This window comes from Psammomys obesus, unplaced genomic scaffold (genome assembly GCF_907164565.1).
Source record: "Psammomys obesus unplaced genomic scaffold, mPsaObe1.curated_primary_1811, whole genome shotgun sequence".
In the NCBI taxonomy this organism is placed as follows: Eukaryota; Metazoa; Chordata; class Mammalia; order Rodentia; family Muridae; genus Psammomys; species Psammomys obesus.
The window spans coordinates 773,301-800,919 of record NW_026596149.1 but is presented as its reverse complement, the minus strand read 5'-3'; the positions used below and the strand labels follow the sequence as shown (position 1 = coordinate 800,919).

General features: G+C 39.8%; 2 protein-coding genes across 3 annotated transcripts in view; one reads left to right on the top strand and one right to left on the bottom strand.

Annotated features, from left to right (window-relative positions):
* Positions 1–27,619, top strand: part of Thnsl1 (threonine synthase like 1) — a 65,512-nt gene that overhangs the window by 30,295 nt on the left and 7,598 nt on the right. The window lies entirely within an intron of this gene.
* Positions 1,424–27,438, bottom strand: Enkur (enkurin, TRPC channel interacting protein). Of its 2 annotated transcripts, none has more exons than XM_055593701.1 (5): positions 27,001–27,437; positions 17,692–17,837; positions 13,785–14,008; positions 10,391–10,537; positions 1,424–2,802 (listed from the first exon to the last, which is right to left on the bottom strand). In XM_055593701.1, exons 1-5 carry the CDS (start codon positions 27,075–27,077, stop codon positions 2,629–2,631), a joined length of 768 nt encoding a protein of 255 aa, XP_055449676.1. In that variant the 5' UTR covers positions 27,078–27,437; the 3' UTR covers positions 1,424–2,628. The 2 variants fall into 2 exon arrangements, with proteins under 2 accessions (XP_055449676.1, XP_055449675.1); XM_055593700.1 differs by lacking the exon at positions 1,424–2,802 and adding an exon at positions 7,358–7,624 and having other exon boundaries at positions 27,001–27,438.

Genomic DNA, 27,619 nt, shown 5'->3' with positions numbered 1-27,619 from the left:
TCAAGTCAGTAATGGTGCGAAAAAGATACTGATTGGAAGGTCTGCAGGTTTGCTGTAAAGCCCATCCCACGGACAGGAAAGATGGCTCAGTGGGCAGAATTACTTTCTGCAAGACTGATGACATGAGTTCAATTCCTAGGGCCCACATGGTAGAGGAACAGAAATGACTGCAGAAAGTTTGTCCTCTGTCTTCTGTATGTGTGCCATGACATAAGCCTTGCAGGCCTGTGTGTGTGGGTGAATGTATGTGTGTTTACATGCCTACCCTTGTTCCCTATCCTAATTTCTCCATCCAAAGGGCTGGGATTTAATTCAGTGTGGGCATTTAAACAGGTATGCACTCCTCAGTAATCATAGTCTCTGAGTCTGAGTCTCTTAATTCACAGGTAAGGGCAAGATTCTGACTACTCACTAGCCAACTGTCTGAGGCAGGTGTCTGTCCCTCCTTTGGCTGATAGCATGGCCATGATTGCATGTGGATCGGTAATGATTGCATCACAACTACCAAAAGTTGAGAGCCCATGGCAGGAAGACCCTTCCTGAACATGGTGGAAGATACTTCTGTAGGAAGGCAGGATATGACAAGGTGACAAATTCATCTGAGACAACATTCTGGGAAATGGAAACTGTTCATAATTTTTAAATGAACAACTACAGAAGTTAAGACAGACCCAAAAGAAAACCTTTATCTGTTAAAAACCACAGGTTTGTTTTTTGTTGTTTGTTTTGTTTTTGTTTTTTAAATCTCTTCAACATTTAAGACTGCCTCAATCATAACCCTCATTTAAGATTACTCCCACTCATGACTTTGGAGTAGAACATTCCTAAGGGAGAAATCATCAGAATTCATAGCAATTTTTGTATTGCTACTGATTTTGAAGTATTTGAAAATGAATCTTCATGGTAAGTAATTCATTAGCAAAATACTGACCCAAACATCTTAACCTTAACTGTGGCAGAGAAGACACAGTTCTTCCTCCCTCATTCACACAAGTAGTGCTGTAAATGAGAAACTTCTCTTTCTTGGTTAAGATTGGTTTGTTAAAGCAATTTGTAATTGGTGGCTCAGACAGTACTGGTTGAAAACAGTATTGGTAGGCTGACTAGTTCATGGTTGTTTGGTCTCTAGTTAAGGTAGAACCAGCCTGCTCCTTATGTCTGGGGTTCTGAATGTTTGTAAAGGGTTCCTATTGATTTGTTTACAATACAGACTGGGTTTCTATTATGCTTATTAGTTCCTTTGGGGTTTATTATTGCAGATCTTAGGTGGACAAGTGGTTATTTACCAGGTAACATCTTTTGTATTTGTCATGCACCATCCCTTATTTTACACTTGCCCTTGATTAATAAAGAATTAGGAAGTTCATAAACAAACCTTGCTGAAATTTCAGAAATAGTGACATAAAAACATTCTCTTCATGAGTATACAAGCTTTTTAATGATGTCTCAAATTCTTTGCATGTAAAATGTTTCAAAAGGACTGTCATATTTTTCCCGTGTTTAAAAACCCAGTGAAAATAATATAAGCTATATTTCTCAGGCTGTTTGCAGTACTGATGCCAACCAGGTTTCCTCACTTAAAATCCATTAAAAAGTAATTTCTTTCTTCAGTATGCAATTGATTTATTATTTTGAGTGGAAGACATCTTTAGGTGCATAAATTTGTTGTTTAATAAGCTGTGTAATCTTTAAAAAATAGCTCTGGACTAAAAAAAAATTGATGTTTACACTGGACCCAGATGGAAGCAGACGTAGCTTAGTGAAGTACTCGTAGTGAATCACCGACTAACTCAGAATATCACAGGCTTTGAAATCAGGATACTGGAATTTTGCCTTTTCTCTTGTTTTTGTTCATTCACACCCTTTGTGGTGTGCTGAGACTCCACGAGTCACCCCTGCCTCCTTCACCTGTGTCCTGTTGCTCCCTCCCTTACTCGCAGTGATCTTTCAGGTGCCTGCTACTGTGCTACATTCCTGGCCTGTCTGGAATGGCCAGTCTGTCACATGGGTGCATTCTCACTGAGCCTTTCACGAATTTTCTTAATTTTCCTATCTTTAAATAAACCTTTTGTCATGCATAGTATGAAGATACAGAAAATATTTAGAGTTAGAAATAATTACAAATAACACTGGACCCCCGAGAATTTGTTTCAAATTTTTAGAGTTTAGAAGCGACACACAGGAAGCCCCTTAGTAGCAGGAGTCACGTGCTACTGACATGCATGGTGTCCTACACTGTGCTCTCGGAGTCACCCATGAAGACCCTCCCCCACCAAAAAAAACCCAACCAAACAGAAATGCTAAATGTTTTTATGTTTCAAAGTCTAAAATTAATGTTAATGTGAAACCAGTACTCAGCAATACCGGGACTGACATTATAGAATGCAGACCCTAGCATTCACCTTCCAACTTTAATGGTTTGTTTATGAGCAGCACTGTGATACTGGAGGAGAACGTGTTCCCTTGAACAAGCAAATAATCCAATTATTCTTTCAACATGGCCTACATTTTCAGTGAAAACTTTTTATTCTCTTCATAGTCCTCTTTGAGAAGAGTAGGTTTAGTCTGATGTCCTTCATGGGGTGTTTGTTTGTTGTCCTGTCTTCTGGTTCTGTTCTCAACACCCACTCACTTGTTGGCAATGTAGATGACCTTGTGCTTCTCAATGATGCTGATGTCGTGTTCCAGCTGCTTCATTTCTTCTTCCAGCTTCTGCTTGCGAATCTTCTTTGGTATGGAATCTATGAAGACTGAGAGGGACTGGAACTCTTTGTGCACCTCCTCCCAGTTCTTCTTCAGCCCCTGCAAATGGGAAAGAAACCTTGAAATAGCTCGTACACTGCAAAAGGAAATGATAACAAAGTTACCAGTAATGAGGAGTGAGTTGGTGAAAAGGGCTGTTGAAAAGAACTTTACAAATTATAACACAATGATCCAGGGCTTGTCCATAGTGACAGAAAACACTGTAGAGAAGCCAAGTCCTGCCCCCTGTTGTTTGCTCTGTCCTTGCTGAGCCTCTTTACCGTCAGTGTTATCTGTAACTTGTTTTAGTATCTCATATGTAAATGCAGAGTTATGAGCATTGTAGAACCACATTTATAGCAACTGCTTTGTAAAAAAAAAAAAAAAAAAAAAAAAAAACAACCTGAAAATTGATAGTCCCAGGTAAAAGTTGGTTTTGGAAATATTTTCCATAATTTTATTAGAAAAGTTTTTCTTTCTAACGCATAGTATATATCTGTGTGCACATGAATATTTTTTAGTGTACATGGTGTGTGTGTGCACAAGTCAGTGGAAGCTAGCAGACAATCTCACATGTTCTTTTCAGGACCTTGACCTCACCTCTTTGCAGGCAGGGTCTCATTGGCCTGGAGGCTCAGCACTTAAAGAGTTAGGCCAGCTGGCCAGCAAGCCCCCAGGACTGGCCTGTTTCTTCCTTACTGCTGCTGGGAAGAATCACAGCATGTCACCACGCCTGCGTGTTTGGATGGGTTCTGGGATCGAGCTCAGGTCCCTCTGCTCACAAGGTAAACACTATCAACTGGACCACCCCCACTCCCACCCCCAATTTTACTTCTTCCCCAAAACAGAATTTTCTGTTTTGTCTTTATTCTTCAACACAGAAGTCACACCAGAAGCCTGGATTTTGACTGGCATATTCATATTTTATTTGATAAAATGTTATTGTAAGAAAAAAAATACCAAAATTCAGTTTTACAATGACCCTTTATATATCTTTTCAATATAAAACGAAGAACAAACAATCTTCCACGTACTTCCTGTTAATGTATTCTAGACATGGCTGAAATGTCACCAAACATGGAACACATGCTAATTTAATAACGTGTAGTTAATGCTTTATGGTCTCTGAAATCAACAAATGCAAAATTAATGATCTCTTAGGAGCTATAAATGCCTTTACCATCTTTGCCTAGTTACACTTCTCTTCACAGTGCACCAGGGGGCTCCACTGACTACACGTCTTAAACTACTAATTGAATTCATTCGGTGAAAATTTATAAACTAGGCCTTTTTATTCATTGTGAACATAGATCATTTCAGTAATTCCAGTCCTGTGCATGAAGAAGATATACCAGGAGCTTGCAGATCAGTCAGCTGAACTGGTAAACTCCAGGTTCAGGTGAGAGACCCATTCTCAAAAAATCCGGTAGACAGTGACAGAAGAAGTCACCCCCAGATTTTGACCTCTGACCTCCTCTTATATGAGTTTTTGAGTGCTCAAGCACTTGTGTGTGCATATGCATGCGCGCGCGCGCACACACACACACACACACACACACACACACACACACACACACAAAGTATATTCCATTTTAAACATAGAAAGAGTGAGCTTCGTAAATCCACAAAGGAAGTAAAAGCATGCCCCAAAGCAGCAGAGGCAATGACAGTTGCTACGTGACTAAGGAGAAAGCCAAGCTGGGTCATGTAGGGTGAGAGGAAGCAGAAGCCATTTCTAAAAGGTGAGCCACACAGGAGACAGGCAGTCCCACCATCAGGACATGCCCAAAGCAGCATTTACAAGCTGCAATTCCAGCTGTGGATTTGGGTGAGACGGTGAGAAATCCCACAGTGTCACTCTGGGTGACTAAGGATAGCCAGCAGGTAGCATCTTGAGCAAGCACATATTAAAATCCAAGCTTTTTTGAGGTGTGGGAACTAAGAGTTCAGTTAGGCCTGCCACAGCCTCAGGGTGTAGGAAAGCTGGGAGACAGAAGTAGAAAGCAGCAGGCTGGCTGCTGACAAGCCCAGGCTGTAGGCAACAGGAAGCTGGTCCAGGGAGTGCATGGGGAAGGATAATCTGACCCTGGAGGCCAGGAGCAGATCTCATCAACAGAGAATAACCCTGCAGTCAGATAGCTCTTAGTTTGACCAACCTCAGGACCTTAATTACCAACCTGCACTATCACACAGCCCCAGAGAGCTAACATTGAAAGCACAGGCTACATCCCCAACAGCTGCATCCCTCCAGCATGGCAGTTAGTACTCAAGAGTTTTTACAAGTATAAAGACAGTTTCTGCTTGACAAATGTCAGTGCTGTAGTTGCTTCTCATACTCCCAAGGTATTTGAGAGGCATCTCCACATTTGGGAGACATCTCCAGCTAGAAAATCAGCCACCCCAGGGATACCATCCAAGATGGATCTACAGGGCGAGACAGCTGTCCAGAGCACAGGCTGAAAAGCTATGTGTAGCCAGCAGAGATCCCTGAAGAGAAGAGGAAAGCCACCGAAGTGAAAGAAGACCTGGTGAACATCTATTTTTTCAATATAAACTCAGCAGCAGTATAAAGCTGGGGAATAATAGGACTTTTTCAACTGATTCTGCCTCCACCTCCGAACATAAAAGTGTCTGTTTCCAATTTTCAAAGCCTTGAATAGCCAAAACAATTCTTATCAGAAAGAGCGATGCTGGAGGAATCTCAGTACATGATCTCATATTATGTTACAGTGCCATAGTAACAGTATGGTACCGGCTCAAAAGCATACATGTAGCTAGATTAGAATAGAGGACGCAGAAAGAAACCCACAGAGATATAACCATCTAATTCTTGACAAAAGTGTTGAAAGTATACACTGAAAGAGAGACTGTTTCTTCAAAATATGGTGCTGAGAAAATGGAATTTCCACACATAGAAGAATGAAGTTATTCAAACCATTTCAAAATGGATCAAAGCGATTTAAATGTAGGACCTGAAGCTTTGAAATGGCTGGAGAGAAGTACAGGGGAAATACCTGAAAACATCAGCACAGGCAAGGGCTTTCTGTAAAGAGCTTCAGTAGTGTAGGGAATGTATCCCAAAATTGACAAACAGGATTACCTGGGGTTAAAGGGTTTCTTAAGGGCCTGGAGAGAGGGCTCAAAGGTTAAGAGCATTGGCTACTCTTCCATGGTATGATTCCCATCTTCCACACAGAAGCCAATAAGTATATGTAACTCAGTTGCAGAGGATCCAACACTGTCTGGCCTCTGCAGGCCCCAGGCATGTGTGTGGTGTACATGCTGGCAAAACTCCCTCACATGGGAGATAAAATTAATATGCACAAAAGGCTTCTTCAGAGCAAAGGAAATAATTAGCATAGGAAGAGACAGCTTTCAGAATAGGGATCAAAACCAAGCACACATCATCCCAAACTGGCTAAGAAACTGAACAAATAGTTCTCAAAAGAAGAAATAACAAAAGCTGGCTGATACCAAAAACTGTTCAGTATCTCCAGTCATCAATGAAATGCAGAATAAAACCACTTTGAAATCCCATCTCACCCCTGGTCGAACAACTGTCATCAAAAACATAAATGACAACAAATGCTGGTGAGGAGGTGGGGGAAAGAAATTTTTATAAGCTGTTGGTAGGACTATGAACTGGTACAGTCAGTTATGGAAGTTGCTATAGGAGTTTCTGTAAAAATAAAAATATACATGACCCAGCTATTTCACTCCTGTTTAGGTACCAGCAGAACTCACAGCCAACATGCTACAGAAATGTTTACATTTCCATGTCTATTGATATAATATTCACAATAGCTAGGAAAGGAAACAAGTTCAAATGTCTGTCAGCAGACCAACGGATAAGGAAAATGGGTACATGAATACATGTACAGACATTTTCAGCCTTAAAGAAAAAAGTCAACTTTTTTTTTTTAGGAAAAAAAATTGTAGAGGTGAAATAAAACACAATTTTAAGGACAAATATCACATTTTCCCTCATAAAGAGGACATAGACATAAAATTATGCATGTGTATATGCATGTGTTGCAAATGAATTCGTGTGTGTGTGTGAGAGAGTCATAAACACCAGTGAAGATTCTTAAGAGGGGAGAGGAAAGGAGGAGATCTTAAGCAGGGCAGCAAAAAGAGAGGGTACTAGAACTATTTGGCATGAAAGCTGAAGGGAGGACTGTTTGTGGAGAATGGGACTGACCAGAACAGGTCAGGGAGGATGGGAGCAGCCAACAGGGGAGGGGGAACCAACTAGAACAGAGTGTAAGGCCACATATGCAAGAAATTCGTACTGAATCCCATCACAATGTATGCTAACTTTAGACACTGGTAACAAGAAGATGAGGAAATAGAAAGAGGAGGAGCTCAGTAGGAGGAAGAGGAGACATGAGAAGGCAATGAAGGGGTGATATGATCAAAGCACATTAAGTGCATTTATGTAAAGTGTCACAGTGATACCCAGTAATTTGTATAAGTATTTTGCTAAACAAATAAATGAGAAAAACAAAGGATTAGAAGTATCTTATATAATGATAACATCATAGGAAGTAGAATCATTTGGGGAAAAATGAAGTTTCAGTGATTTAATTCTGTATTTACATAAAGCAATTGGAAGATAGGATTCACTAAATAAGATAGTGACAAGTGAAATAGGACAAGTGATTTGGCCCTTTATTGAGTCAGATCAAAGCAAAGACCTGGATGGCGAAAGGCAGAGGCCACAGTCACTCAGGTTTAACTCTCTCACAGGGGGAGGTGGGTCAGCGCAGCTTTTAATAGCACATGAGATGTGTCCTGAAGAAAAGTCCTCAAAGGAACTCTGCTTTCCTTGGTCTTTCATTAGGAAATCTGGACATGTTTCCACAGTGCGCCACAGGGGTGCCTACCACGGAGAGAAAATGTATACATTTATACACTTTCAAATATCAAAGCATTTTCAAGTGAGTTGCGGAATATTTTCTTATTACTTGCGGTCCCAGAAGCACATTTTTCTCCCTGTGGATTTCTTTTTGAAGGGTACTTTTCTTTTAACTTCAAAAATATACAACAGTGTTTGGATCATAGTCAACAGCTAATGATGGAAACTCAACATAATTTTGTATCATGTTGATGCAGCCTCTTTGCTGTTTTTAAACCTTTTATTTACTTTAGCATATAAAATGATCTTTTATCCACTGGAGCAACAAAAAATTTCTCCTGTCTGTTTTTTACTTTTCATTTTTCTTTTTCCCGTTTTTGTACTGAATGTTGTAAAAATTCAAGTAGCCAGCCATGATACATAAGAAATGCTTTCCATTTCCTGTCCCTCCATCCACTTGCTCCCAACACTCTGCCTTTCCTGCCTGCCTTCTGATACAGCTAGAGTGCTGCTGATCCTGCTTTTTGTCTTTCTGCTTTTGGTCCTTCTGTCCTCTGGGTTTAAAGAAGGGGAGAAGTGTTGGGCCTCTAGACCCTTGCCTTGTGCACTTATGAGAAACTTCCAACTGTGTTTATCTGTACTGTGAGGTGTCTCCAGCACCTTAAGTACACTGGCCATCCTTTGTCCCCACCTTCACAGTCCTTCACTCCTATAGATGCTGCTGCACTTCCTTGTCCCTAGTCTTGGAGGTCTCAGGGCCTTGCTGGTTCCCTTTCCTCTACTTCTGCCTACAGTTCCTTCCCAAACTCCCTTCCAAACCTCAGCTGAGTCTGCCTTCTCTTTCTCCACTGGAGCTCAGAGTCATACAACTTCCCTTTTACCCATCTTGTCTGTGTTGGGAAAAACACTAGCCTGAGGTTCCTTAGATGAGACTTCAGCCCTGGCTCATCAGCTTGATATTATGTGGCCAAAGGCAAGAGTAGGAGTTCACTAGAGTAGGGACTGTGTTTATTTTGTGTGTTATAATCTTGCCCATAAACACATAGATGTCCAGAAATGAAGGAATGGATGGATGTACAGATGGCTCTGCTTATTATATTTGCATTTAACCTCCTCATATGTAGACTGGGGTGTTTGGAATCATTAGCTCAGATGGTCCCTTCTAGGTTTAATGGAACATACTGTTACTGTATGAAGAAGGAGCTCAGGGCATACAACCACAGTTCCACAGAGCTCTGCAGCTTTGAGCTGGGTGGGAAACAAGGCCTACTACTTGTCAGTAGGACAGAAATTGTCTGGCTAGTGATGAAGCATTCCATGAAGGATTCACTATTTTGCCATTGCTGCATCAAAGGGAGGTTCTCCAGGTGACCAGAAGAGGAAGAGAAAGGTAAAGACTGTTTCTCCACTACAGCCAAAACATACAGGAGGGAAAAGCCGTTGCCCTCTCTGGAAGCCCCTCCCACTCCCACTTTCCAGCATCACGCAGTTACGCAGGCATGGTGGTCTGGTTTTTGTGGAGGCATGTGGTTCCTGAAGCCAAGTAATGATTGAAAAATAATGGGCTAGCCCTCCCCTAAATGACCTGTAATTCCCCATTTCCTGCCTGCTATGTCCACAGCCCCACACCTCAATGCCACACCTGTGTACTTTCAGCACTTCATCATGTCACCTCCCCAACAGAGGCACCCTTGCCCTTTAACTGCTCCTGGTGTCTTGGTGCGTCTCTGTCTGCACTTTGGGACTCCAGTTAAGAGCTATATCTTTTGGCTGACTACTGTCTTGGGATGGTCTTACACTTGAGACCCACACACCCACAGACACACACTGCTGTCTCTCCAGAGTGTCATACAGCTCAGCAATCACACTCTATAGCATACTCTAGAGCAAATATTATATCTCATACCATTTGTGCTAACCTCTTAACTGTACAAAATGGACATTTAATAGATTTTTAATGGTGCTTATGATGACATTCATTAAATGTTAATAATCTATAATGGCATATGATCAATTTTTAATAGTTATTGATAAGACAAAGAGTTTTTGTAGTATGTGTCTGTGTGTGTTTGCATTGTATGAGTATGGGCATGTGTGAGCTATAATGCCTGTGTGGATGTCAGAGGACAACCTCGGGTGTTGGTCCTTGCCTTCTACCTTATTTGAGATAGTGTGTTTTGTATTTCCACGCTAACTGGCTCATGAGCTTCCAGGGTCTCTCCTGTCCACCGGTGTCTTCCATGTTGGCATAGGGGTCCAGGACTACAAACTTGTATTACCACAGTCCCTATTTTATGTACACACATTTATTGGACAGCTCTTCACTGAACTGTCTCCCCAGACAAGTCTTCTTGCCTAGTGCGATCACTGGGTACTGTCTTGTAAAAGGCTTTCAAAATAAATATATAAAAAAGAATCCTTATTTCAGTTCTTGAAGATGGCAGAAGAGTACAGCGGGTGATGGTATGAAGGTGTCAGAGCTATCATGTGGGTTCTGGGAATTGAACCCAGATCCTCTGGAAGAACAGACAGTGCTCTTAACCACTGAGCCATCTCTCCAGCCCCCTAAAGTAGGCTTCCTTACAAGTGATATTCACCAACTTAGAAACAAAGTATTTTACAAAAATCTGTATTACAGGTTTTTTTTTTTTTCTTTCCTTTCTCTTTCCGAAAACTAAGCTTTACTTTGCTAGAACCCAAAGAGTCGGTTGTGATGGCAGCCGCAGCCGGCTTCAACAGTGGGACTGCTGGGAGGAGAGGGGCTAGAGGGGAGGGACCCTGAAAGCCCACCTGCAGAACGGCCTCCCTCTCTTCGTCAGAAAGCCTCTTCAGGGCTGCTTTCTCAAGGTTCTCCTGAATACAATTATTGTACTCTTCTTGGGCTTTCTTCACATCCTCATTTCGCTTACATATGTATTCAGGCGTGATGCCGTAATCCTGTGAGAATATTTCAGGAAAAAAAACCTAATCAGTTTCTTGTATGCAGCCTTCTATGTGTGAGCACACAAGCAATTTTGTCTTAAATACTGGAGAAAAAAGACACAACAAACCAACACTAAGCAAATTAGCAAAATTCAGTCATGGCCCCTCCTCTGCAAGTGAGAGTGAGTTCCTCCGGGTCTTCTGAAATGAGATGGTAGACCAGAAAGTTGGCTCAGTGGGGAAAAGTGCTTGCTACCAAATCTGATGATATGAGTTCAGTCCCTGGACACACATGGTGAAAGCAGAGAACTGACTCCTACAGGTTGTCCTCTGACCTTAAAATACGCACGTGCGCACGCACGCACACACACACACACAATTTATTTTTTCTCTTCTGACTATCACCAGTGTCTATTCTTAAGGACCTGAGTTTTATTCCAAGCACTCACACTGCAGCTTACCACCACCTGTAACTCCAGTTTCAGGGGACCTAACACCCTTTTCTGGCCTTCACAGGCACTAGGCCTACACATGGTGTGCAGAGATACATGTAGGCAAAACACTTGTACACATAAAATACTTGTACACATAAAAGTAAACCTAAAAAAATCTAAACTACACCTGTATTGAACACGTAACAAGAGTTTCCCCCTTGTTATTCTTCCCTAAGCAGCATGGTATACCAGTGTGTTACCCTAATAGTATTTATATTGTTTGTGGTAAGAAACCTAGAAATAATATAAAGCCCACAGGAGGTTATGTATATCACTCACATCTACTGAGCCATTCATATGAAGGCCATGAACATTTGGTACCCACAAAGGTTCTGAAACCAACCCCCCTGTAACACCAAGGAGAAAGCACAAAGTAACATGTGAGCAGGCTTTGACGTAAATAAGGGCTAAGAGGGTCAAAAAGGTGTCTCTGAGGAAGTGGCAGTGAGGGATCTGGTAGTCATGGAAACTGTTCACAACTATTCTTACAAATCTGTCCCCTGACTTCAGCATGTGAGCCATGGCACATGCACATAGCCCCGCCCCATAATAAGAATATTTTTTTAAAGGTTTGATTATGTTTGGCATATTATGTTCAAAAAAGGGGCCAGTGTACTACATTTGAGAAGAAAAATCTGACAAATGAGCAAAAGCTTTAGTGATCTTAAGTGTATACAAGCTAAGTGGCTGGAAGCTGATGAATCTTGTCACTATGATAACGTCTGTTTTTTGTGGCTCTTTTATTAGGCGTCAGATATAGTCAGGTACTTAGTGTCATTTAAGGCTCACTGTGCCCCTAATGGTCAATCCAGTGGCTTGTCACAGATCCGAAAGGTAGCTAGTGCCAAGTCGGAATTTGAAATGATATACTCATTCATCTTTTAGTTTATCTCAACAATCTCAAGGCACAAATGACATATAATTCATTTAGAACTTAAAAAAACAAGAAGTAGTCTACTTGCTTTTTCCCAAACTGTACTCCCTTTACCATCTGGTGCTGGTTAGTTTTTTGTTTGCTTGTATGTTGTTGTTTTTTCTTGTTATTGTTGACTTGAGACAAGCTACACTCATCTGGGAAGAGGGAACCTCAATTGAGAATGCATTCATCAAATTGCTTTCTAAACAAGTCTGTGGGGGCATTCTCTTGGTTAATGGTTGATGTGGGAGGGCTCGGCTCACTGTGGGTGGTGCCATGCTAGGCCAATGATGCATATTGAGCCAAACATGGGGAGCAAGCCGGTAAGCAGCACCCCTCTATAGCCTCTGTATCAGCTTCTGTCTCCAGGTGTTGAGTTCCTACTCTGATCCTTCCACGATTGACTATAAGATGTAAGATGAAATAAACCCTTTCCTCCCTAGGCTGTTTGTGGTCATGATGTCTTATCACAGCAAAGAAACCAAACTGAGATGCTGCCTATCTTCTTTATTAAACATAGATTATTTTTTAAAGACTTAACTCTGGATAGTGAGAGCTGAGTACTAAGTCTGGGAGGAGCAACAGCAGGGAGACAGTAAGTGTGTGCTGCCCCTGGTAGTGGATCCGTCTGCTATCTTCTGTTTCTGCGATGGACACTTCAGCCTTTTTTCTGTTCAGAAAGAAAATGGATTGACATGGCCAGCATACACAGAAACAGCCCAGAGGAGAGGCGACATGAGCAGCAGTTGCTGACATAACCACCAGAGGAAAGAAGGGATTTTAAAAAAATTCAACAACAGATCAGTAATGGGTTGGAAGTGGCTTGAAGGAGTCCACTTGTCCCGATGATGTGAGAAGAACCATGGTGGAGGGATCCTGAGAAGCCTTAGTAATGTTCATCAGCATGTGACCAACAACCAGAGCCCCAGTTCTTCCAGAGTGCTCTTAGCCTGCTGGGTGAGAGAACTTCTCAGAGAGTGGGGCCCTGGGCTCTGAAGGTGGCCTTCATTTCTGCAATCATGCTGGTGCAGTAGGTCACTGCACACCTAGGCTACCTAGGCTACTCACTATTCAGTCAGACCTTCCCTTTCCTCCTCTTCCCTCCCCTCCCTTCTCCTCTTTCCCCCTTCTTTTCCTCTTTCCTTTCCTCCCCCCCCTTTTCTTCTCTCTCTCCATTCCTCAAGCTCCTCTTTCTTCCTTCTATTCCTTTTCTATTTCTGGCCACAACTTACTATTATTAACATTTAAGACTTTGCAGCTTATTTTAGTATGTGTTCACAGACACTTTTATAAAATAGAGTAGGATTTGTATATTTTTTTCTTTGTAAGCTTTTGACTTAAGAGGCTTTTTTTTCTTAACAATTAAACTTAAGTTTAATTAGCAAATAAAATCATGTCCCTCACTGAGGAACACCTTTTCAGGTAAAAATCAGTTACCTAATAACTTTCCCGTGCTTTCAGTGCTTTACCGAAACTCAAATCAAATCAATTCATTTTCACTAAAATTGTGACATGGTTTAGTTCAGAGAGAGTGACAGGATGGGTAACTCTGAAGCTTCCGTGGCTCCGTTCTCATTCTGCTCTCAAGGTCATATAGGTGAATGACTATGTTAAGACCTTTAGTGACATTTTGATCTCACCAATATTTAATACTTTTCAGAGACTGTCGATTGACTTATTAAATACATTAATAACTAAAATTGGGGAAGATAGAAGTCACGCTTTTGATGTGAACTGCGCACAGTCTGCAGACAGCGGGAATGAGCAACCTGTGTATCAATCTCATAGAGAAAATCTGGAGCTCTGTGAGACTTTGGAATCTCAGATCTCTTACTAACAAATCAAGGGCTACCTTTTTATTGATGTACTTGGGGAGTAGTCCTGAAGTTTCAAGATCATGCTTATCTCCAGTTCTTCTGTCAACATAAATTGGCTTGGGCTTTTTGGCTACGCCCACGATGACATCAGCTGCATTTGTGTTTATGAAGTTTTTCCCACTCTGTATTCCCATGACTGGATGATCAGTCCTCAAGGGCACTGCAGGCATCTTGGAAAGACGCTTATTAAACTTTTTTTCTGTTAAACATAACATTTAATGGTTAATGCTCAAAAGTAAACATTGTTACTAACACCATTCAGGACATCCAGATGTTTACTACTGGATTGAGGTTTTCATTAACAATATATGCAAATACTTCAGGTAAAACAACTATGCATATCCACAATTTTATTGGTTTGTGTACATCAATTATGTATCATTTGTCTAGCATTTGCCAACCATATCTCTATAAAAGTATTTAAAAACAAAAGTATAAATAATCAAAATATAAAATTAAGTGCAATGTGATCAAAGAGGCTGTCTCTGACATGAACTCAGTGGCAGGCTCTCTGATCACCTCCCCCTGGGGGATGCAGCCTTGCCAGGCCATAGAGGAAAACAATGCAGCCATTCTGATAAGACTTGATAGGCTAGGGTCAGATGGAAAGGGAGAAGGACCTCCCCTATCAGTGGACTAGGGGAGGGGCATAGGGGAGAAGTGGCAGGGAGGGTAGGATTGGGAGGAAATGAGGGAGGGGGCCACAGCTGGAATCCAATTGTATAAATCCAAGTGAAAAATTGTAATTAATAATAATGATGATAATAATAACAGTAATAAAAGAAAATAATAAAAAGATGTTGCAAATAAAAAAAGAAAATGTAAAAGCTATAGAAAAGCGGGCATCAGAGTCCATGTCAATAAATAAAAATTAAAATAAATAAAAGATGTTGAAAACAGTATAACAAAGAGGTCTAGTAAGTGGACTATAATGATAGGTCACTAGCGTACATAAAAACTACAGAAAATTTTAGCATGCTATCAGTATTATCCAGAATTATGTTTTACAAGAGAAAATGATAACAAAGTCATCAAGTAAATTAATAAAACTTTACATTGGAAGCTCAATGATCTGTGGATATTTTCACAGACACTTTTGTTATTACAATGAATAATTGCTGTGTACTCAATGCACAGATTAACCAGTAACATGTTACCAATATGACCCAAATCCCCTATTCCTTCCTTCATAGTGTTTCACCATCTTTAAGAAAGCAACTGCCAGGCCTTTTCTTTTATCTCTGTTTACACTCTTTATGATATCAGATAAAATTGTTTTGTCTAACACAACCTTTTCAGTTTAACAATTCCAGCCAACATTTTCATATTATCACATTAACATGGCTTCTGCATTCTAAATTTCTTTCTAAAAACTAAGACAATTACTCTTTTGTCAAGGCCTACTCCAGTTTTAACTGTACCATAATCATTATGGTCAGACATTATTCACCTCTGCACTAGGTGACTCTGTTTGCTTAGTGATGTTGTAGGGCATTAACTAGAATGGGGGATACTCGGACATAGGTTAACCAGCAGAAAGTCTTCATTAGCTAGCCAGTAATAATGCTGGGTATTTGGGATCCCACTGTATCCCTGAGACTTTCTCAGGGCGAACTTTTAATTACAAAAATTATGTTCTGGGTTGATGTACTTCAGTAAACAAAAGCAGTTAGCCAGAAGCAGAACTAAAGTACATTTAGAGAGTTTCCCAAGAACTATGGACTTTGATGGATTAAGCCTTTGTTTTAGTTTTGGCAAGTGGCACTGTCTACATACTGAGTTTTACAGCCTGAATAGTACTTCCATCATATGGAGTCGGTGGTACTAAGGTCCAGAGGCCTGTTACAAGGGAGATTATACTACTTCTATTTTCAGGAAAAAAAGTGTAATTTTTGTCAAAAGTCTATGTGTTGGATTAACCTCTTCTTGGAGCTTATGTCCCTTCAGAATTCATATATTGAATCCATAGATCCAGTACCTTACAATGTGAATGTTACTGTTTAGATAAAAAGAAGTAATTAGATCAGTCTCTAATTCAAGTCGGATATTAGTTCAACAACTGGTAATGACCACTGTAATTTTCATCTCCTAGAAAAAAACGTGTAGTCAAGATGAGGGTAATCTTGCCCATTAACCAAACACTGTACCTGAGGTGCTAACCCCCTTCTTATAAATGCTTAGTAGTAAAGATACAAGCCAGGAGATAAGATACTGAAGCATGTGGTGTTGGAGGTGGCCCAGAAGTAGCTCAAGATGTTTGCCCACCTCTGGTCTGCATGGAGGCAAGTTAACAGCTGCCACTCTTTTTTTTCCCTTTTTTTAATTTTAATTTTAATTTTTTTATTATTAGTTACATTTTATTAACTCTGTATCCCAGCTGTATCCTGTTTCCTCATTCCCTCCCCAAACCCTCTTTCCCTCCCTCATCTCCTTCCTGCCCCTTTCCAAGTCCACTGATTGGGGAGGACCTCCTCCCCTTTCATCTGACCCTGTTTTATCAGGTATCTTTAGGATGGCTGCAAAGTCCTCCTCTGTGGCCTAGCAGGACTGCTCCTCCCTTGAGGGGTGGGGAGGTCAAAGAGCCTGCCATTGAGTTCCTGTCAGAAATAGTCCCTGTTCCCCTTACTATGGGAAACCAGTTGGTTATTGAGCTACCACGGGCTTCATCTGAGCAAAGGTTCTAGGTTATATCTATACATGGCCCTTGGTGGAGTGTCAGTCTCAGAAAAGACCCTGTGCCCAGATATATTTGGTCTTATATCCTTTCCATGTCATACTAATTCCCCCTTCTTTCATATGATTCCCTGCACTCTGCTGAAGTTTTGGTTATGAGTCTTAGTATCTGCTTTGATACACTGCTGGGTAGAGTCTTTCAGAGGCCCTTTGTCTTAGGCTCCTGTCCTGTTGCTTGTTTTCTCCTATGTCCAATGTTCATCCCATTTATCTTTCTAAGTGAGGATTGATCATCTTACCCTGGGTCCTCTTTCTTGTTTATCTTCTTTAGGTGTATAGATTTCATTATGTTTATCATATCTTATAGGACTATATGAGTGAGTATATACCATGTGTGTCTTTCTGCTTCTAGGATACCTCACTTAGAATGATCTTTTCTAGATCCCACCATTTGCCTGCAAATTTCATGATTTTCTCATTTTTGATTGCTGAGTAGTATTCCATTGTGTAAAAATACCACAATTTCTGTATCTGTTCCTCCGTTGAGGGACATCTGGGTTGTTTCCATGTTCTGGCTATTACAAATAAAGCTGCTACAAATACGGTTGAGCAAATGTCTTTGTTGTGTACCTGAGCAAATTTTGGGTATATGCCTAGGAGTGGTATAGCTGGGTCTTGAGGAAGCACTATTCCTAATTGTCTGAGAAAGTGCCATATTGACTTCCAAAGTGGTTGTACCAGTTTACATCCCCACCAGCAATGGAGGAAGGTTCCCCTTTCTCCACAACCTCTCCAGCATGTGTTGTCACTTGAGTTATTCATCTTAGCCATTCTGATGGGTGTAAGGTGAAATCTCAGGGTCATTTTGATTTGCATCTCCCTGATGGCTAAGGATATTGAGCATGTCTTTAGGTGTTTCTCTGCCATTCTATATTCCTCTGCAGAGAATTCTCTGTTTAGCTCCTTACCCCATTTTTTAATTGGATTACTTGATTTATTGCTTTTTAACTTCTTTAGTTCTTTATATAAACAGCTGCCACTCTTTTTCTATTTCTATTTCTACTTTCTCCTGGTCTCCCAAGCTCCACTTACCATGAAGTAAAGTTGCTGTTACTTCTTTATATTTAATATTCATTGACAGTAAAATAATGGTAGATAAATTACCTGCCAACAATTCTAATAGTTAAAACATTAAGTGATTAAACCTACTAGGTGGTAGCATTTTTTCCTTAGAATGTTTCTTTAGAAACTCCTTTGGGGAGGGTAGTTCAACTTTTGCAGGCCCCATAGTTTTCATTGCAGTTTTGAATTTCTTCAGGTCATCTTTTATAGATGCTCTAAACACTGATGTATACCTGAAATTAAAAAATTTAAATTGTAGCATTCAAGTATACAATAAGAACATTTGCTCAACCATGTTCATAGCAGCTTTATTCGTAATAGCCAGAATCTGGAATCAACCCAGATGTCCCTCAATGGAGGAATGGATACAGAAATTGTGGTACATTTAAACAATGGAATACTACTCAGCAATTAAAAACAAGAGAATTATGAAATTTGCAGGCAAATGGTGGGAACTAGAAAAGATCATCCTGAGTGAGGTATCCCAGAAGCAGAAAGACCACAAGGTATATAGTCACTTATAAGTGCATTAGAAATATAATATAGGATAAACATACTTAAAATCTGTACACCTAAAGAAGCTAAGGAAGAAGGAGGACCCTGGGTAAGATTATAATTCTTCATTTAGAAAGGCAAATGGGATGGACATTGGAAGAGGGAGACAGGGAACAGGACAGGAGCCTACCACAGAGGGCCTCTGAAAGACTCTGCCCAGCAGGGCATTAAAGAAGATGCTGAGACTCATAGCCAAACTTTGGGCAGAGTCCAGGGAATCTTCTGAAAGAAGGGGGGGATGAGAGACCTGGAGGGACTGGAGCTCCACAAGGAGAGCAGCAGAACCAAAAACTCTGGGCCCAGGGGTCTTTTCTGAGACTGTTACTCCAACCAAGGACCATGCATGGAGATAACCTAGAACCCCTGCACAGATATAGCCCATGGCAGCTCAGCGTCCAAGTGGGTTCCCTAGTAATGGGAACAGGGGCTGTCTCTGATATGAACTCAGTAGCTGGCTCTTTGATCACCTCCCCCTGAGTGGGGAGCAACCTTACCAGGCCACAGAGGAAGACATTGCAACCAGTCCTGATGAGACCTGATAGGCTAGGGTCAGATGGAGAGGGAGGAGGACCTCCCCTATCAGTGGACTGTGGGAGTGGCAAGGAAGGAGAAGAGGGAGAAAGAGTGGGATTAGAAGGAGACGAGGGAGGGGGCCACAGCTGGAATCCAAAGTGAATAAATTGTAATTAATAAAAAAATTAATTAATTTAAAAATTAATAAAAAACAAAAAATAAAATTGTAGCATTTATATTTCTAGTGAAAAATACTTAAAGAAAGTTTAAAAACAGCCATAAATTTCTGATTTAGGTATGCCTGTACTGATAATGGGGAATAGGCATAAGGCTGAATGATCTGACTCTATCCACTATGCTTACAAACTCTAGGTTGAAAGAGGTGCCAAGGTGTTAAAGTTAATTTTATAAAACTGTGTTTGTTTCTCAGTTTCTCTCTTAACCTGGCTATTACACAAATAATTGAAACTTTATTATATTATTTTAACAAGCTTCACAGCACAATCACAAGCAATATTAACTCATTAACTCTTCTTTATCCTCTAAACTAATCTGGTTTCCTCTCAGCATACACTTTGTGACTTTCTTTGCTGAGTTCTCTCTGCTGGTCTTCGCTGGACATCTGTCCAGAGCCCAATCTCCTGGCTGAACTGTCTACTTCCTCCCCTAACTCTTCCTTGCCTAGCTGGCAGGCACTGCGGCTGGTCTTCTCTCCCCTGCTCAGTGACTGGCTGTATGATGCTTTATTGACATATCAGAGGACATGTGGGGAGCAGAGTTTATGCAACACTGAGACAGGAGATTCTCAGAACAAGGATTGCAACCAGATATGCGGAGTACAGAAATCAGCATTTGAATTACACAATAACTTTATGCCTCCACCAGGGCAAAGGTATCTGTTTACCTCCATATTATCCAACGAGCACCAACTGGGATGTCTCCTCACTCACTGACGACCTTAATATTGCATTTCTCCCTACCCTCAAGCCCCAGTCAGTCAGTCTTGCTAGCAGTTTCATCATCTTCTCAGTGAACCCAAATTTTACTGTTTTTATTAATGGTCACTCATTTTTCATTTCAATGTTTTTTTTTTCACTGTTCTTTAGTATTTATTTTCCTTTCTTTACATATAATTTGCTTTTTAAGAAATTCTTAAGGTATAATTATAAATATATTTGCTTTCAAACTTTTAAGATCTTTGGAGGGTTTAAATATATAAATTTTCCTCCAAGCACTGCCTTGGCTGTATCCCAAATATTTTGAAAGGACCTCTTTCATCAGGCTTCGTGGCACACCCTTAATCTTAGCACTTGGGGGGCAGACGCAGGCAGATTTGTGAGTTCCAGGCCAGCCTGGTCTACAGAGTGAGTTTCAGGATGGCCCAGGGCTACATAGAGCAACACTGTTTCCAAGGTGTGTAGGTGGGGAACACAAGGATATCTTTCATTTTCCTGCCATTCCAAATACCTTTTATATGGTCTTCATTTGAACGTTTGCTTATCTTTGCTCAATTTTCATAGATTCAGGGTTCCCAATTATTTTTCTATTGATTTCTAATTTGTTTCCACTATAGTTGGAGAATATATTTCGTATGACTTCAAGCCTTAAAAACAAAACTTGATACTTCTGTGTATACCAGAGTGGTATACCGGATAGAGTGCAGCTAGACTCTTGAACTGTCCTCCCTGTCTCAGGGAAGGTCACCCTCTTCTTCCCAGCACATAGCTTTGGGAGGGGCACATATGGGGTGGTAAGGAAGGGAATGCCTGCTTGTGCTAGTGAGATTACTGAATCAACCTGCTTTTGTACTTTTTTATCTTAATTTTTAGAGGGATTTTCTCATAGACTATATAGAAATTGTAGCCATGCAAAAATTACTTTTATTTTGTATGTTTGTATCATTTAATTTTAATGTGCTTTTTGGAGTATTTTTTTGTGGATTGGTGAGACGGATCAGCGGGAGAAGGCTTTATCAGTAAGTATGATGACATGTTTTTGATCCCTGGGACCACAGGGACCTTCAGATTAAAGGTGTGCACCACCAGAGCTGACTTCCATCCCTAGCTTGCCAATTCAGTGTTCTTTTCTCTATCCCCATTGTTCATTTTGTGTTGTTGTTGTGTCTTCTGGTTCATCTGCTTTCTTCATTAGTACCTTTGCTGCTGCTAACCTTCTCCGTGTGCTGCTGCTAACCCCCTCCGTGTGCTGCCTTTGCTGCTGCTAACCCCTCTCCGTGTGCTGTCTGTACTTTGGACATGGTCTTCTTCATATCCAGACGTCAGGCTTGTATCTTCTTTCCCCCTTTCATCTCTCTCCATATCTTAAGTCTTGCATCCTGCTACATCATTAAACATGATATTTAAAATAGTTACTTTAAATGCCTCTGTCTAGTAATTTTCTTATTTGTGCCATTGCTAGCCATTTAGATTGGCAGCTTTTCTTTAGGTTATATCATATATTTTCCTGCTTCTTTGCGTGCCTGTTCATTTCTGTTGTTTTGATGCCAGGTATTGTGAATTTTACAGTTAATTTCTGACTTTTGTTTTTCTTTTCTTTAACTTTGTCCTTTTGTTTGTTTTAACACTTCTTAAGTTTGATTTTGGATTGCAGTTGTAGTCAGAAAAAGTGGTCATTTTACGGCAAGATGTTAAGTCTTCAACTTGAGATTCTGTGCTGCTACTTAGGCAACGAGTTTGCCACAACGACTGAGTGAACTTTATCCCCTGTCACTGGGGCTTGCTATGGGTCATTTTCATGGTGCTATATGTCATCACACATATCCACTATCAATCAAGGTGTTTGAGGACATCTCCTGTAGCTTTCTGTCCCTCTCTGGGCAGTCCTCTTCTCTCTGGCCCACCATTCTGTGAATGCTTTGTCTCCCCAGCTCCAAACTGTCTTCTTGATTCTCGGATAGTCAAGGGCTTTGTTTCCGTTCTCTGGGCTTTGTCCAGGAAAATGTCCCTAGAGTGTCTGTTAGGACAACTGCAGGCCAGTCTCATTCCTTTCCTTTCTCTCAGGAAAGGCTGCTCTGTACTGTTCACTGTTCGGTGTTTGAAAACCTTTGTTTCCTGTGTTTTTTTCCTGGTGTCCTAGCTGTTTCTGGTGATAGAATAAATCTCATCCTTGCTTGGAAGCAGAAGTTCAGCTATCTTACTTTTTTTTTGTTGTTTTGTTTTAAAAGTATTTAAAAGAGATTTCTTTTTTGTAGAATACTCAATAGCTTTAGAAAAATCTCAGGACTTGATGTTAATGTTATTAAATCATATGTATAACATCTATCCAAATTACAAAAATATCAAAATGTTTGCACTAATATTGTTGGAAGGAAATACATCAAAATATAACCTTATCTTAGGAATGTAAGAATTTGGGGTAATCTGTTTTCTTCCTGATCTGTTACTAAGTTGGGGTTTTTAATTTTTCCAGTATCATACTTGTATAAATTCACTCATCCCAGGTAGCCTACCTTTATCAGTTTGCATTCTCTGCATATGTGGATACACAGATGTGTATGCAAAACAAACTACTTCTATGCGATAAGGCCTTTCTTCAACAATGAACTCAGTAAATGGGAACTTTATGGAAATGAATGAATCATAAGACAACTTCAGGAAGCCTTCAGAGAAGGCATCACTATCAATAACCTAATTTCCTTTGATGTGAAATAGGATGTGTCTATCTATAGCCACCTCCTTCGAAAATTTGTGATTCAATACTTTTCATGAGTATATAAATCAAAAACATATTCATTGATTACATAATACTCTGATATTTTATTCTGTATGTAACAATTTTTATTCCAAATTAATTACAAATCAGTTATAATCTCGATCCCCTTCCCTTCATTTCTCAAAACAATTTAAATTCTCAAAACAGTATAAATTCAGTTTGTGTTTATCTATATGAATTACAACTTTGATTTGTTGCCAGTTTTTTTATTCTTTTCTTCCCTCTAGTAGACTGTCATAAAAATTCTTAACCTTGCTTATATACATTTAATTATTTCTTTTTTATTTTTTGAGATTTATAATATAATTACATCATTTCCCCCTTTCCTTTCCTTCCTCCTAACCATCCCATATACCTGTCTTGTCCACTTTTTCATTACTTGTTGTTGCATGGACATATGTACATGTGTATGGACAACTTTATTTCTTAAATATAATATAATGTGATACCTTTGAATGTCAGTATATAAAAAGCTTACTCTTTTAAATAGCTATATTTCATTACATTTTGAATTTGTGCAGTTTTACTGTAAAGATGAGGCAGGTAATTTCATCAGATATCTTGATTTGTTTTTTTACTTATTTTAGACTGGGCTTAGAGGTGTCTTATTTTGAAACTAAAATTGTCATCTCCAACTGACATATTATAACTATTTTATTGCAAACAACTGCAACATAGTGAACCATTTTATAACCTTTAAAAAGAATACACAGAGAAGCAACATTGCTCAAATGTGCTGATAATCTAAAAGAACTTCAGATTTTCCTTTATTTTGAATGACATATCTGAGAAACTGTGTGTGTGTGTGTGTGTGTGTGTGTGTGTGTGTGTGTGTGTGATTATGTGCATTCAATTTTAGATTAATACTGACTCTGGAGCTTGAACTGTGTTAGAAAGTCCTCCAAATTATTTCTAGAGATTTTTCATTTAGACACTGCATAAATTCACTCACAGACATTGAAATGATTTTTACAACTCATCTTCTTGACTATATAAAATAATTAATTTTTTCAAAAATAGATGAAATTCTACTCCCAGACTGGTTGGTTGTCACAGTTATGGACTGTACTTCATTTATAGCCAGTAATGCAGGTGTGTGCCACTGAGTATAATTATTATCTTTCATAAGCTATTGAGAAAAAAATAATATGGTAAATTTCAATGCAGTCAATATATTCATTTCTGCTGTTCAATACTTGTGGGTATTGGGGCTAGTGCCACATAATGAAATGACAGTAGTGTAGATATATCAGGCTAATAATGTAAATTATTAAGGTTAGTTTTGATTTTGTCTCTTTTTCTTTTAAAAATGACTTAGGAAACTTTTGTATTTCATTTTTACTGGATGGTGTTGACCTAAATAGCAGAAAATCTATCCAGTTAAATTAGAGAACAACACATTCATTCAAACTGCTTTCTTTAAGTTATGCTGGCACTTCAATAATTTAGACCAGTAAAACATGGCACACTCCAGGTGACACCAATGCTGACCCACAATGTGTTTAACATCCAAAAACCGTGAGAAGGTATATTTATGGCTCCCCATGAAGAGCATCGTACTTCTGCTCAACTGCAACTTAACTTTTGCCCATGATTCTGTGACTTGGAGTCACATTGCTTCCTTTATGGATCACGGACTCCTTTATAGCCAATTCAAATCTGAATCAGACAGATTCGAGAATCCCAAGCACACATGAGATGTTCATTTGTAATGACATCTTACTTTTCTGTCATCCTTTTCTTTCTCTCTGGTAGTCTCATCATAACATATCTTACTGCACAAAAAAGAAAACAGTGTATGAATCCTAAACAGTATCTGATGCATAGTGCCTTATCAGGAGCCGAAAGTGAACACTCCACTGAGGCGAAGGCACTCCTCCCATTTCTTTTCACTTGAGCAGTTGCAAGCTGATCAGTTTGGGGCCTTGTCAGCCTTGTTTTATTTTCAGCTCTTGTACATCTTACCTGCCTCAACTTTTTGGACCTGAGTTTTCTCTTCTATAAAATTAAAACAATACTAATCATCTATAGAGTTCCCATGGGGATGGATAATGATTGTGAAAACCATAGTACAGTGTCTGGAACGTCAGAGTACTACTGAGTTAGACATGTTTCTGTGGGCAGCACCAGATGCCATTGTATCTGTGTTTCTTCTTACTAGTAGTCACGTATATTGAGATATTTTTTTAACTAAATCAACTTAACACTTTGTTTTCCTAAGTCCTGGGTAAAATAAAAATGCAGTCTTATACCCTAAAATTCTGAATTCTGGTAAATATAATAGACCGACCCAAGTTCCTAGCATTTTAAAATGACTTCTCATATCACAATGTAATACAGAGTTGTTTTGCATAGGATGGTAAACCTTGTTCTGTAATTGAATAATGTTCTGAACAGGTTCACTTATCTGCAAATTTCTTTGGCATCTAATTTTAAATTTGGTGCATCTTTGGCACCAAATTTCATTGGCACACTCTTTCCCCAGTGGTTTGTATGTAGAATGCCAGTGAGGCAGTTGACAGTTTTCACTGCGTGTTACATACAGAAATTTGGCTGAGAGACAGTGACTCAGATGAACTTGGCCGCTGCAGTTTCCGTGTTGTCAGAGCCCTATTTGTATATTATGTCCTCCTCATTTATATGGCAGAAGATGAAAACTGATTTTTGAAATATCTCATTCATTTATTTGAAACTTTCATTAGGGTTTTAAACAATACATTATTCTGTGCTGAATCAACACTTTGTTTCTAATTCTATGTAAGAAGACTGTTAACTCTGAGGTGTGGGACAACACAACGCAGCCAGCAGGCCATCCTCTGCAACGCTTCAAAGCTATGGCAAGCTCCCCAAGAAACGAGATTCTACTTCAGTGATGCAAACAGGACCTGTGCATTTAAATATTTTCTTGTGGTTAAGTATATTAGTGAGAATACTAACGGCAACAAAGTAGTAGTGCAGTGAAGAACAATGGTGAAATGTTTTATCATGCTTTAAAAAAATCAAATCAGTAGTTCACATGTGTGGCATCTTGTCAAAACCCTCTCAGGGAAACCGACTTCCCACAGCAGGGTTATCTAGGGCACCCCTTTTATTCCTTCTCATCCTCAGTCCTTTTTGTACTTATTTATAAACCAGGGAATTTACATTGTAACTCTAATGTGCAAGAATACTTAACTGTTATACACAGAACAGGGGACAAATAAATCCTTAAGTTCCCAGGTGCATTAAAGCTCTTTACCAATTAACAGAATGCTGAACTAATAAAATATCATAACATTCAAATTCAGTATTCCATAGAAGGCAGGTTCTTTCAGTGTGTTACAGAAAGGTAGAAGTTTATCGTGTAGTTCTATCACGTAGTTTATAGGAATTTTGAACCAAAAGTTGATTCACCCATAAGTCATGTGAAAACTGTAAACGCCACAAGTGTGTCAGCATTTACATTCTTTACTAACCTCGACTAGCTGATAAGCAGTGGAAGTACAGTATCTTGATTGCTCGGATATAAGCTACATACTCACTTAGGTTAAAAGGGAAGAGTTACACTTTGCTGTTACCACCCCAAATAATGAAAAGTTGATCATTACATTTAGAGGGAAACTTAGAGATATCTGTTTCACTTATTTTATAAATCAAAAAACAAGTGAAAACTGATCCCACGTCTCCAAAATAACTGGTAAATCTTGATTTTTAGCTCAGAGTTGTTTTTATTTCTTGGTTGTTTGGGTCTGTCTTTGTAGTTCAGGCTCGCCTTGAACTCAGATTCTTCCCCTAGCTTCCTGGGTGCGGCAATAGGCAGGTACATCTGAGTGTTGGCTCTTTTAAAGTGGCTGTGATGTTTATCAGTCAAGAGACCAAGGTAAGTAGCAGAAAACAGGAACTCCTAGGAGGAATGAGACTGCCCTCTTCTCCCCTTGGATTTCAATAAAATTTAAGAAATAGCTACAAGGCAGAATATCTGGGACATTTATTATGTTGGAGCTTTGGAGATTTTCAGGGGACTAACAAAGACATAAGAATTTCTCTCAATTTTATATTTTTGAATCTTTATCCATCCAACCATATCCCTTCCATTAATCCATAAGATCTGAAAAAAATCCTAAAAAATACTCTCTAGTTCACCATCATTGTTAAATTACTGAGGCCTAGAAACAAATAAGAATTTAATTTAGACAATTACCGGAGGCAAAAGAGTACAGAAGAAAAAACTATGAGGTCAAATGCAGCACTGACTTCCTAAAATTAAACATCAAATTTCCTAAAACGGACTAATAAAACTGATTCGTCTTTTTTCAGCGACATGAAATGTCACCCTGTACACCACACTGCCTACAACTAGATCAGTAATTACGTACTAGCAGAGAACTATGACAATAAAATGACCGTCTTACAGACCCAGCTCACATTTTCTCTGAATTATTAAACGCTAAATAGATTTGTCCACCTGTTCCTAAGAAGATGCCACCCAAGGTTACTTCATTAAAACAAAAATGTTTTAATTTTAAAAGTCCTATAACATGCAATCCCGACAAGTCATTAAAAGGCGTCACAATTCTTTTTCTGGGCTGAAGTCATCGCTTTTGCTTACCCACATACCTAGGAGGCTGGGGCGGCTCCTTCAAGTCACTGGGTATGAGGTTATAAATACTCTCAGAAGTGCAGGGTGGGTCCATGGCCACCAAAGAATTCCTTAACAACTACACAACTTTTGTCTCACGATCACGCTGTCCTTCTTTCACCCCTTTTTCCTTTTCTTGCTCACTTATCTAGGAACTAAAAATCTCTCCCTTTTATAATCTCCCTTGACCCTGTGGTGGCAGCCCCTTTTCAGGAAGAAAATATTCTGCTTCTCTTGGGACTGCTTAGCGTTGTTGGCCGCGTGGTTGCTGTGGAAACGGTTGCTGGGAAACGCGTCAGTGGCAGGCTGGTTTTCTCTGGTTCCTTTTTGTAATTCCTCCTGCCTGAGAAATAAGGATAAAGACGTTACTCTATCTCTGGAAAAGACGACATGAAAACAGTGCGCCCGACCCCAAAATTTTTGCTTTCTTTTCCTCGGTTCATCTGAAGAAAATTTCTACAATAGGGAGTGAGACTGATGCGCAGGCGTCACCCAGTAGAATCCAACACGCAGGGCGCGCCCCCACGGGGGCGGGGCGAGCGGCCGAGGAGGGAGAACGACCGCGAGGCAATAGGCGGGGCGTAGAGGTCACGTGCG